At 38.3% G+C, this 13802-nt stretch overlaps 1 protein-coding gene across 12 annotated transcripts in view; it reads left to right on the forward strand.

Moving 5' to 3' along the window:
• Positions 1 to 13802, forward strand: part of FRY (FRY microtubule binding protein) — a 252364-nt gene that overhangs the window by 123737 nt on the left and 114825 nt on the right. For all 12 annotated transcript variants that reach the window (XM_054201901.1, XM_054201922.1, XM_054201892.1 and 9 more), the window contains one exon: positions 5166 to 5219. In XM_054201901.1, coding sequence (XP_054057876.1) covers positions 5166 to 5219 — 54 coding nt within the window. The remainder of the gene's footprint in view (positions 1 to 5165; positions 5220 to 13802) is intronic.

Raw genomic sequence — 13802 nt, forward strand, 5'->3', positions numbered from 1 at the left:
GAGACATTTGGGAGACTGTCAGAATAAACAGATTGTGCTTTTGAGTCAAAAAGCTTGGCTCTCTTAATTGCTTAGGTATAAATTAACTAGGCACACTGGGGTGGTGATGGGGGAATTCCCAAAGAGTAAAAAGGTAAATAAGACCGTTCTGTCCATTTTTTGAGAGGGCAAAACAGAAGTAAGTACTTGCAGTTCAGCTGCATGAACCTGCTCAATGCAGGATCCGTATGGGAGGGAGGTTCTGGCAAGGAGGTGGGGCAGGAGCCCATAGCCAAAATGGAGGCAGGGACCAGACAAACTGTCCCTTTCAGCAGCCACGAACTGGTAGGTCAGTGGCTGCTCCTCTGTGGAATAAAGTTTGGCATGCCCAGCCTTCAGAAGCGAATTGATGCCATGGCATTTTCTCCTAGATGATACAGATAACGGTCTACAGACCACACGAGCACAAGATTGACAGCGATATGTTTTCTGATCTTTGTACAAATTAACCAATGGCAAAATTAAAAATTTAGCATGTTTGATCCAGCTATTTTTGGAGCAGACCTTTTCCTACGAAACATCTTACTTTCCTGCTGATAAGAATATAATACAAAGACGTTCAATTTCTTTTTGGGCTTATGTGATGATGTAATCTTAAGCAGGAAAGAATTACGCTTGGGGATGTTTTATTTCTTAAGATTGTGCTTACATCAATTTTAAATACATATTTTAGCTGGAGTAGTTGAATGTGGTCTATGTCAACTCCATTTTATGTGAAAAGGTCCATTCTTCTGCTGTTTCCTTTTGGTAACTCTTCCATCCCGGCAGACTACTCAGTTGAGTATGTGTGGCTGCTTTTTAGCATGCAATGCAAAAGGTACATTTTGTATCAAAATACCCTTGCATCCTCCATGCTTTTATAAAAAGATGGGGTTTATCTCAGTCAATAATACAGTATCCAGTCATAGTTCAGTAGGAATAACATGCCTAATGGTTGCTGAGGTTAGAAATAACTTTAAGGGACGTTATATATCATTATAACATGCTGACATAGTGAAGCTCAATAAGCTCTATAACATCCTTTTGTTTTCATGTTTCTGTGAACACTCAGTTCTGTGACAGGTGGTCGAGGAAAGCTATTCCTGTGTAAATTTACCCAATTATATTTGTGTAGCAGCCCTGAAAAAGCTTTAATATATTAACCATTAAAAGTAGCAGACAGTCTTTGGAGAAATGTTTTAATGTGCCTCTGTGAATAGGGGGTTTGACTGATATGTTATTTTTTAGATAAATTGTGAATGTTATATTTCATTAATGCATGCAAACGTGATAAAATATACATTTGCCATTGCATATCCAACATATTCTATTTTATTATATTCTATTAATGTTTTCACAACAGCAGTGAGGCAGAGGAAGTAAATTAATTTCTAGGTGAGCGTTGGTGATGCAAAAAGTTTAGACAGTTTTATTGAAAAACGATAGTTTCAAATATTAAATGCAAAATTGTCTTTGCTGATCTTTACTGCTTATCTCTAACGTGTATTCATATCATGGGAGTTACCAGCATGAACAAATACAGAGTATACAATTGAAGGCAGCACTTCAAACAAGAAATAAGGATGTTTAACTTAGTGATTAAAAATGGAAATGTTATTATTGAGGATCCATTCTTCTGAAATTTTTTGATGTTTTTTATAGCCCGGAAAGCTATGAGCTCTTTCAAATTAATCAAAACTTTCTTTATTCATATTTTGTGGTTGTAGGCTTTGGCTCCAAATTCAGCCTACCTATTCATCCAAGATTTGGAAGACATTTCTGTTGAATGTATTATAGCTACAGAGACTCACACAGAGTCAACTCATAATATGCAAGGGCCTCTTTCTTTGCCATTTCTGAATTGGGTGGGCAAGAAAATAAATAAAAATAAAATAGTGCCTTGAGGCTGGAAAACATTTTTGAGATTTTTTTGAAAACTTTTAAATAAGTATACCTCCAGGGTAAATAGACCGCTATGGAATCTATTACTCAGAGGCAATTTCACTTTATTATACTTTTTAACCTTGTCTTTGCCGCCCTGAATGCTTGGTATATAATGAAAATGTCTACCACTGAGTATAATATATTTTAAATAGTAGCTGCCATAGCAACGATGTTGAAAATACTGCACAAAATTAAATGGTAAGATTTGTAAGGATATTAGAACTAAGTGGTTTAGAATAGGCAAGTTGTTTACGGTAGATGAAAAGAAATTATCTGTTGCATAAAGAAAAAAATGCAGTTTTCAAAGGACATTTGAAGCACCTGCATGTAGCTGAGCTGTCTTTGAATTTACTCAGCAGCATCTTCCTGACACGGTCACTTGTAACACTCATTGTGCAAGCAATCGCCCTTTTATATTTTAGGAGCACTTAGAGACCAAAAAAACATATTTGTGTCTAGCCCTTCATCTTTATTCAGTTCATTATCTATTCAGTACTCATCATTAGTAATAAAGTAAATAGTAATAACTTCTACTTTGAGTTTTCTCAAATCTCCAAGCCCCAAGTATAACTTTTTGTGGTTGTTGCCGTTCCCTGCAGGGGTACAATGAGTTGCTCTGAGGTGGGCACCCCACTCCCAGAACGGGGTGGGGGGGGGGTTGTGCAGAGACACTTGGCTTCACGGGGACAGCCCGGGTCCAGCCGGGCCGAGCCATGGCTGGGGTCGCAGCAGGCAGAGGCACTGGCAGCACCGTACTTGGAAAGAGTCGAGGAAAAAGCAGCAGCAGCAGCAACCTGAACAGGGGACGACAAAGAAGCAGAGACAGCTGCAGCCGCAGCTGCTGCCTGGCAAGAGCATGAGGAGAGGCGAAGCAGCAAGAATGGCAGTAGGTGCAGGATGGGAAGAAAAAGGCCTCAATTAAAGCCCTAGACTGGAGAGATTGAGAAGTTATGGCAGCAGAACCCTTCCTGGCTTTTTGTTGGTGCCGTCGGCTGGTCTCCGTCCCACGGCTGCCTTCTGCTGCGACCAAGTCTGTTACATGGCCTGCAAACCATTTCTTTAGCTGAATGTACTATGGTTTGGGAAGCCCTGGTCTGGTTGCCTGTAAGAGGGCAAGAGATGAGTTGTATGGCCTTGTTGAAACGGAGGGACCTTCACTAACTTAGAAAACACAGTCCCTGGGGAACATCATTGTCAGAAACTGAAGTATTTGTGAGGTGTGTGTGCTTCCAGAGATAGGTAACAGGTGTTTGGGACACTTTCAGGACTGCATTTCCAGACCTGGATTCCCAGAGCACATTTTTTCTCATTGAGCTGTGCCCACCTTACAGACAAGCAAGTAATGAGGAATCCCACACCTCATTTCTGCCCAAAACACTGAATGCATTTCTGCAGGATTTTAGATATTACTCTGAAAGCCAAGCATTGCAGTGTTGGGCACTGGAACGCAAAGCTTCTGGATGCCAAAGCTCTTTTTATTGAAACAGACCTTAAGAAATGTCTCTGTGGTAACACAAGCTTTCTGTAACGGAATCAGAAATTTAATTAAAAAATCGATTGGGTGTTGGGTGTTTTTTGCCCTAACCTGCACTCATTCTTCAGTCATTGATTTGTCCAGGACATGAAAACTTCAGAATCTTTTAAATAAATCAGACTCTACTTTTGAAAGATTCTCTGCTGTCCTTTTCGGTGTGCGGCAATAGACAAAAGAAGTATTGTCCTCCCATGAGACACAACGAGGTAGGGTAGCACTAAGTTAGTGATTGAGGAGGAAGACAGGGGGTGGGGTGGTGTCGTGGGTCTGTTTCTGGGCAACAAGTTTTTACCGTGTCTGTTCATTACCAATAATCTGTCATAAAGTTCTAATTAATAGTTGTTGTGCCTTTAATGTAACCTGGAGGAGTCACTCTAGACATTAGGGATAACAATGAAAAATATTGATGACTGTCCTGGATAAATGACTCAATAGAAAACATCTTGTTGATTTTTCTATTTGGTAGGTAGTCAGGGGATACTGCAGCCAGCCTCCTCGCCAGCTGGCATTACAAGTGGATCAGCATAATTAATTTCAAAATCAGGCAGGAGATTATACTGGACAACATTTTCTCCAGAGAGAAACATTAAATAATATAAATCTTTAGACTGCCTCAAGTCTTTCCATTCCATTATCTCAGCAGCTTTACAGATTTCTTTGTTGTGCATCTCTCATCCCCTGGCAGTGATGGTTTTTTGCCTGATACATTAACAGATGCTGATGAGTGTAATAGTTTGCTGAAAGCTGAACAGAAAATCTCTTGCTGAGCTGGTGGGAGAGCCCTGGTCTTGCAGCTGTGAGAGAAGAAAGAAGCATGATTTGCAGAAGAATTAGGCGCTGACACATTTTAGACACCAGCAACAGTAGTACAATTCAGTGCAGAATTGTGACAGTGACATGTTTTTCAGACTGTCATCTGCCTTTATGTATTGTTTATCTTCATTGTGGTTTAGGAGATTCATGTTTTGTATGCTGTTGTGTATATCTGGAATACTGGACTATGTACTGCTATATGCCTCGGTAATTGAGCTTGCTTGGCAAAAAAGCCATAAAGGTGAATGGATGTTCACATGTGGGGCCTCAGTTTTCTGAGTTGAGCAGTTCTCCTTGGCCTTCCCACGTATTCTGAGAACTTGTCCTGAAAATTTGCTTCCATTCCAAAAATGCCTTTTTTTGTTTGGTTGGGTTTTTTTGAGTAATACAGTCGTTTTTTCCACAATTATCTTCCTTAAAAATGGAGTCTATGATATTTGATTCTTCTAAAATCACCTTTCTTTCAGTATGTGTTGTGTGATGCACTGTATCTATGGACATGTTTGTATTGCCTGGTGGTATTGTAACAAGAATGCACCTCAAGCAGCTAAATAGAGCTCCTTGGTTATGTGTTAGAGGAAATACCAGGTGCTTTTTAGGATTTTGAAAGAATTTATTGTCACTGTGAGCACCAAGTAACTCAAGTGTAATAAATGGTTAATACTTTTCTTTCTTGGAAAGACAATAGAGACACTCTGTCAGTATTAGGTCATATTAGGTCTCCTTTGCATATGAAACAAACAGTATCTCCAGCATGAAACTGGTCAGGAGGCAAATTATGTGTATAAATAGAGTTGATAAAATATATCCTAGCATTGATCTTAAGTAATACATATTTAATTTTATTTTTTTTTAGGAGAAGCCACTGACCAAATCTCTGCAACGAGGAGAAGACCCACAGTTTGATCAAGTAAGGCACTTGAAATTATATTATTTCTATTCCTCAGGCTATAAGACAAATACTTGTAAGGCAGTCTAGTGTCCTTACACTACGGTTGCATACCGCAAAAGCAATATCTCTCAATGTACTTTAGTAGAATGATGAGTGCTTTGCCTAACCATTCTTGGTTTAAAACTAGGAGGATTTTTCCACTGATTTCAAGTTCAGTATTTTTTTTTTGCTGTAGAACTTCTTGCTTTTTACAGTGTATTAGGCATGGGTATTATTTCCTGGCTGCTTCCCCTGATGGAGGTTTCAAAACAAACTTTATATCTTTTCAGGATATCTGCTTTTTGAAACAAGCACATGGCCTCCAGTCTTCCTTTTATGGGGTTTCTCTTATGGTTAATATGAGGGCCTTTAGAATCATTGTCACTGGCATCAATCTCATCAGTATATTTTGTCTCTGTAGCCGTGACCCAGCATGATTTACACATACACTGCACTTCACGTAGGCTGACCCAACCTGTTGTATTTAAAATTAAGCATAAATTCAGTTGTCAGAATAAATGCTTATATATGCCAAGGTAAATAATAATTAGAGAAAATTGGTTGTCAGGGGAAAAAGAATTAAAAACTAAAATAGAATTTATATAATGAATTAGATTTCATTTAATCAAACAATAAAATTTTAATGAATAAAATGAAAATCCTATTATTCTGGTATTAGATTAATAAATTGATTATGTTAGGGAAACAGGACAAGGATAAAAATAAAACCAGCAGCAATATACACAATTTTTAATGATGGTATAAGAAAACTAATTTTTGTCAGCAGTCTGTTTCTTAAAAAAAAATAAAAAAGCATCCAGAAAAAAATCCTGCACAAGTAACCTATTTTGAAAGAAATAAAGCTAGTTGCTAAAGAGTTTGTTGCATAAAGGATGCCAAAACTCACTCCAGACAAAGAGGAGGGATAAACTCAAGGTATATCATAAAATAAAAAAGGAAAATGAGAAAAAATTGAGGATGGTGAGACACTGGAACAGGTCTCACATACCAGAGAGGTGGTGGATGCCCCATCCCTGGAAACATTCAAGGTCAGGCTGGATGGGGCTTTGAGCAACCTGATCTAGTTGAAGATTGCAGGGGGGTTGGACCACATGACCTTTAAAGGTCTCTTCCAACCCAAGCTATTCTATGAATCGATGATTCTATAAGCAACAAAGGTATTTGCTGCTCTGCCATTCCTGCTTCAGCTGCCATTGCTGTTGCTACTGCTCCGTGGCTGCCCACACTACTGTGCTACCAGCAGTGCCAGAAATACAGGAGAGGAAGACATAGCAGAAGCAGCAGCAACAGCAACAACTCTGAAAGCAACTGTGACTAATGCCATAAGCTGCAGGTACCATACTGATTAACTTAACTTTGGGAGAGGAGACAAGTATGAGTAGGAATTCAGAACCTCAAATTAATTTAAGACATGTATTGTGTTTTCTGGGACATTAGGTACATTGCACCAGAAGCAAAGATGCCCTGTGGCATTTGCAAAGGCTCACTTCATAATTTTAGCTTGATGAAGTGATGCTCTTTAGGTTGTTCTGTAGCTGCTTTTTGGGGAGAGGCAGCCTGCTCAGGGGGCTGTTCAGAAGAGGCGGCAAATGGCAGGACTTCTGTGTTGCACTGGGGAGCTCCTTGCTCTCCTTGCTGACCACAGAGAGACCCCACAGGGGAGCCAGCCACTATAGGCTAAAGGAGGCTGCTTTGTGACTACTCTGTAGCTGCCTAATGAAATTTTTTGTGGTATTCTGACCTTAATTTTATATATTTTTTTTTCCTTCCTGTGGGAAGAGTGTCACATATAAATGGGAAAGAAAAACAAATTAAGCCACCCATATGCAAAACTTGTGATACTGTTCCTGCAGTGTATTAAACAAACACATAATGTGTGGCTGTGGTTTCATTAAATATTCATGGTTAAGCAAATTGTGGCCCTTTACAAGGAAGAATTAGAAGACTTATGCTTCTCCTAGTTATTGGTAAGTAGGCAGAAAATCGATCAATTAAGTGAAGATCAATTAATGAGAACAGCAAATGCTCACAGTGACTTGACTGGCTTGAGAGCAGCCCTGAAGAAAAGAACTTGGGGGTGCTGGTAGATGAGAGGCTCAACATGAGCTGTCAGTGTGCACTAGCAGCCCAGAAAGCCAATCGTATCCTGGGCTGCATCAGGAGAAGCGTGGCCGGCAGGTCGAAGGAGATGATTCTCCCCCTCTACTCCGCTCTCGTGAGACCCCACCTGGAGTACTGCGTCCAATTCTGGAGCCCCTACTACAAGAAAGACATGGACGTGCTGGAACGTGTCCAGAGAAGGGCTACGAGGATGATGAGAGGGCTGGAGCACCTCTCCTATGAGGACAGACTGAGAGAGTTGGGGTTGTTCAGTCTGGAGAAAAGAAGGCTCCGAGGAGACCTTATAGTGGCCTACCAGTATCTTAAGGGGGCCTACAGGAAAGCTGGTGAGGGACTTTTTAGGATGTTGGGTAATGGTAGGACTAGAGGGAATGGATTAGAACTAGAGATGGGCCGATCCAGATTGGACGTTAGGAAGAAGTTCTTCACCATGAGGGTGGTGAGACACTGGAACAGGTTGCCCAGAGAGGTTGGAACTAGATGATCTTTAAGGTCCCTTCCAACCCTAACAATTCTATGATTCTATGATTCCTAGAGTGAAACGACTGTGTATTTCCTACTGTAGCCATTTACTCTGAATGCTGGGGGAAAGAACAGATGCAGATAAAAAACAAAGGCAAATTTTGTTATACCACGACATTTGTATATCTTTCTAATTGTATATCTAGAGTGTAGATCTAACAGAAAATTGTATATCTACCTATGTGTAGAGTTAATAGAAAAATATAGAACTGAGATTGCTTTAGATGTCCTGTAATAAAACCTAGTTTTCAGTTCCTTGAAATTTTTCAAACTGTTTGGATTGAAATTTTCAGCCTATCTGTGTGCCTCAGCCTGAGTTGTTGGGAATATTTCCCTTTTCAGGTTTCACATTGTTTTGTGCTTGAACAGCACAATAATTTTGAGATGTTCTAGTGCTCCTGGGATTGATGTACGCCTGTAATTGGGAGATGGGCTCTGAACTGTACCTGGCTGGTGAGCCTGGTTTTTTGGTTTGTTTTTTTTACTTTATCAAAATTGTCTGTATTCAATTTGAATGAAATTAAGTGATGAGTAAGTGACCAGGTCACCAGTCACTTTAAAATATATGAGCTGCATCTTCTAACTGTAAATTAAAAAGCAGCAAAAGGCATGACGTGGTTTAAAATTTGCCTTTTGCAAGTCAGGTTCAGAGATGGAAAAAACAGCAGTAACTTCCAATGAGCAGAATGGAACGTTAGCTACCCAGAGCAATCAGCATCAAGTTTAACACTGAAACCCCCAAACCATTTAAAATTATTCTGAAAGCATTGCTTACTTCCCCTAAACAGCTCTCTGAGAACCAGCATTTTTTCCCTGCCCATTTTCAAACACCATTTTAGGAATGCTAGTTGTGATGGTGGTGATGGATCCAGCACCTAGGGACCTGACTGTGCACAGGCAGAGGCATTTCTCTCCAGATGGATGTAGTGTCGGTGGCTCCTGTTAGGCAGACAGTATTGTCCTGCGGGCTCTGTCTGGCTGCCAATTGCATCACCCTCCTCAAACTCATAATAGAATCTTGAGCAATGTATGAAGTAATCTTACTCATCCTGACTTGCAGAATGTCTCGCCGTTAGCCTCACAAACTGGATTCCTTACACTGACTGTATTTTCCTTTTGAGTGTGCATGTATATAAAGAAAATATATACAGGAAATTATATAGTTTTTACATATGGTTAAATATCTTTATAGTATATTTAAAATCATGTTTTAGAAGTTTTTGATGGGACAACTCGAGTTGCCTGTTGGCAAAGAGCATTACTGCTGCAGCATTAGCATTCTCTATGTCCCCAATTACAGAAATGTTATTAAACATACTACTACTGAACTATGACATAAACTTCCTGTTACAGGAAACCGTAAAGTTGCAGTACATGAAAAGATCAAAAGCTAGGGTGAAAAACCCCATAATTATCCAAGTGGCTTATCCTCACCCAAGGAAATATTTTTATTAGTCTTTTCTCAGCCCCTACTAAAGTATCTTCTGTTCTTACCACGGTATATAAATGTTCTGTGAATTGACAACACTGGAGGCAGAAAAAGGGCCCTATGTAATCTTGGACCAACCTGCAGTCATTTTTCCATATGAAAATACAAAATGAATGTAATGCTTTGGCCATGAAAGTGAAAACTTAACAGCAAGACTCAGTTTTCATATGAAACTGTCTGTATGAGGTGCCTGTTGCAGGAGTTTCAGCATAAACTGCACAAAAATTTGTGCTCGTTTTAATTATTCTCTTCTTAGAAGTGCACTCAGTTGGAGAATACAGATTGGAAAGCAAAAATGTTTAATGTTTTATATGCTTTTAGGAGATGGAAACAAAAAATAGGTCAAGCTAAAAAAAGGAAAATAAAAATGTAATAATAAAAAATGTGCAAAATACAAATATAAATAAAAAAGACACGTAGCAACATACTAATGATTAAATGTGCTTTTTTCATAACAGCCTAATGACATGCTGATAATTATTCCCATGCAATATTATATTTGTTAGATGTAGCAAGTGAATAATGGTATCATCATCATTGCAGTAGCACTGCAGTTTGCCCCTTTTGTTTTTTCCCTTTCCCTGCTTTGTACGCATTCTCTTCACTATCAGAAGGGCACATGGTAGAGGGAGTATAAGAAATGGTGTTGATGGGATCATAGAACAACCCTTGGCTCCTGATCCAAGGTTTGGGTTGAAGCAATGTGTAAAGTAAATCTAAAGGCAAAATTAAAAGAACTGAACTTGCTGCACACTAGAAATAAATGGGTTTTCATGTAAACTGTTACTCTGGCAGAAAGATAGCTATAAACATTGCTAATGTATAAGCAAGCTAGGTTAAATTAACAACCTACAAAATTATGTTATTAAAAAATCCTGGGTTTTTACTCACAAAAGAAAGGTCATAAATGAAAACCAGTGAGTCCAACTTAATAGTTATCAGTTTTAATGGTTCCCAGGGACATGTTACTTTGTAGCACATAAAAAAATGCTTACAACAGAGATGTGAATGAAAGATCTGCACAAACACGACTGCAGTACTTGATTTTAATGTTTCATTCCAGAGATTTTTCTATTAGAGTTAACTTATCTAGAGATCTATCATTAGCAGAAAAAAAATATTTCGTCTCAAAGGGCATGACAGAATTAGAGCGTGGAGCTGCTTTGATTAGAGCTTAGGGCAGTTCATCTCTCCACTTTCCCCCTGCCCCAGTCTAGAGTATTTGGAATAGGAATTGTTAGCTTTATCTCCTTAATTCCATATATTGCATATGAAATCACAGTCTTACTCTGGTCCATGAGAGTTTTGCTGTTGATTTCAAGAAGCAAGGATTTCATTGCAGCTGTTATTTTCCTTGAATCTATACTGATTGTAGTTGTGGGGCTTTGTTATGGACATGCATGAAGTGGGAAAAACGTTGAATATAGGGAAGATGTTATTGAATGGCTATGAGTATCCTAAATATAGCTAAGACAATGTTTATCAAATTCTGCTTTTGATTGATAGAAAGTGTAAAATCTCTACTCCTAATGTCCATTATTTAGAATCTACACAACAGAATATACAGACACTGTGCAAATAATAGATTTACAAAAAATGAACCAACACTATGCAAAAATGAAGTACTGCGATTCTGCATTATTAAAATGTCAATAAAATGCGCATTTAACATACATACTGACATTTATGGTATATGAAAAAAATGCAGAGCGAAGAAAGCAGTGGTACTGTTGGAAATTGAATGCAGTTTTGAATCTACTTGCTGTTAAAGCACATAGAAGTTCATATGTGAAATAAAAAAAAATAAAAATCATAATCTGTCTGCTGTTAGTGGAAACATTTCTTATGTTTCTATTTTGACAATATAGCAAGACTTTTATGAAAGTATATAAATTTGAGCAAACTGTCTGGGCAGAATTTCGTTAAATTTACTCTTACATATTATTCCAAAATAAATATTAAGCATTTACTTCAAGTATATTTAATGCTCTGTGAACACAAGTTTTAAACAGCCATACTTGTGCAGCTTTCTTATCCTTAAGCTATACAGTAGGTAGTTCATTTATAATGGAAGAACATGATCATTTGTCCAACAAGGACATACTTGTACATCTGTGCACTCCCTTTCAGGAGCAGCACAGAGCTAGAATTCATCTCACTCCTGGACTTACTTCCAGTAAATGAAAGGGTTGAGTAACCAACACGCTGGCTAGACTTCCCTCCCTTCCTGTTCCCTCAGAGCCAGGTCTTTGCCCAGTCCGCCCTTCCTTCCTGTCTTAAAAGTGCAATGACAGAAAGATTAAAAAAAAAAGCTATATTGACCTTTTATCCCTACTAAAGAAACACAGTGTAAATTCAGCAGAGAAGGTATGGCTTGGGGAGATTTAACAGGAATCACTTTGACTTTTTGTGGTCAGTGAAATTGTGTAGCTGGGATTTAGAGGACAGCGTTGATATATATGTTGGTGAATGTTCAGGAAATCATGATTGAAACAACTTTTCACTTCCAGTTAGATATTGGGATCTCTTTAAAAGATATTTAGCTCTGTTCTAGTGTTCCCCAGCAAAGCCTTTTTCAATGCCTCTCATAATTAACAACTGGTGTTATGTCAGCTTCAGAAAAACTTTTGGAAAACAATAGAGAAGCAATTGAAATGTCTAAGTGTCCTGAGTCAGTAGTGAATAGTTTGCACTGACACTGAATTGGTGATTCATGTCTTCTAAGTATTTATCTGATGTCTTAAGCTTGAAGGCTTTGGTGTAATTGAGCCTGGGCTGCTGTAGTAATTCTTCATGAAAGGCCTCCTGTCATGGCTGCAAGCAGTGCCTTCATGCCATCTTCCACAGCAACTTCTCGCTTGGAAAATTACATACATACAAAAATTTACATATTTCAGGTAATAAAATATACTGGAAACACTAGGTTGAAAGCTTTCTTAAAATAGTACTTTTATAGAAACTTCTATTTTTACAGGAGCAGTTGTTTAAGCTTTCTAATGTTAAAGCTTTCTAATGCTCAGTGTTTAATTTTAGGCCATAATACCCAAATCCAATCAAAACAATACTACTTTATCCTCAAAGTGTCTTGTTAACTTTAGACCACAACTAATTCGCATCACTGTGAATTAGTTAAATGCTGCAGCAGAAGAACTCCAAAAGACATCAGAGTTACTGATCTAAATTGACTGTCATCCACAGAAGTTGTAATTTAAGGCTTTAGTAGCGTTTGGGAATTGTATGTAAGTGGCTCAGTCCCCCCGTTTAGCTCTTGTCCTAGTCACAGACTTCACACAAGCTTGGTCTTATACAAGACATTAAACTCCACTGTTGTTGTTCCACAAGCACCAAAATGTGCTGGTTTACGTTTAAGCAGGTGGATAAACCTGACCGAGTTAATGACATGATCACTGTACTCGACATGAAGTACACGCTTCAGCACCTCGCTCCTGCTGCTCAGTGCTTCGCAGGTTCTTGAGGTGGTCACACATCTCCGGATCAGCAATTTATTCCTATTTTAAATAGTTGTTATCTAATTTCTTAGAAAGTACACAAATGCAGTAGCTGTGAACATTCAGTTGCAGTACCTATATAATCCTCTTGTATAATAATGTGAGGTTTTTTTCACCCTAGCTTTTGATCTTTTCATGTTTTGCAGCTTTATGGTTTCCTGTAATGGGAAGTTTAAGTCATAGTTCAGTAGTAATATGTTCTGTAACATTTCTATAATTGGTGACACAGATTATACTGAGTGAGCAGTAATCTTCCTTTCCAGTATGCCACTAGAGTTGTTTAGTCAGGAACTTCTAAGGATTGATTTTAAACTATGTTTTTCTTACTTGTGCACACAAAGACACAGGAAACTGTAAATATTTTCCTATATATAAAAGAGAAGTCTAAGTTATTGAATGTGTCAGCCTAATAGTAAGATGGATGCATCTGCTCATTCAGTTGGTTAAGATTATTGCAGAACTTGCGGGGTTTCTCAGTATATTCTGAGTTTCAGGAGGGGCATCCAGCAGTTAGATACAACCCATGGAACAGTACCTCTGATTCATCACTTTTTCTTTCCTTATAATGTGCTCAAAGTCAAATCAACATTGTGTAACAAATTAAAAAAAAAAGCCTCTTGAAGAACTAGATAGTTTTCTGGTGTGTTGTAAGTTGTAATACGGAATTTTAATAATTTTAGTATTATCAGTGGAAAGACACTATAGACATGCAGCCCATTATGGTATTTCTGCTTATGTTTCAACAGAAAATGCAGAATATTAAGTCACTGCTTGTACCATGGATCTCAAAAATGAAATGAAAACAAGAAAGAACATGTCTTACCATTGAATTAGTACTTTTTTAAGGATGAGGGGGAACTTGAACACCAGTTGATTTGTTGATCTGTTGTTTTTTCCCCA

The sequence above is a fragment of the Rissa tridactyla genome, chromosome 1, assembly GCF_028500815.1.
Source record: "Rissa tridactyla isolate bRisTri1 chromosome 1, bRisTri1.patW.cur.20221130, whole genome shotgun sequence".
NCBI lineage: Eukaryota > Metazoa > Chordata > Aves > Charadriiformes > Laridae > Rissa > Rissa tridactyla.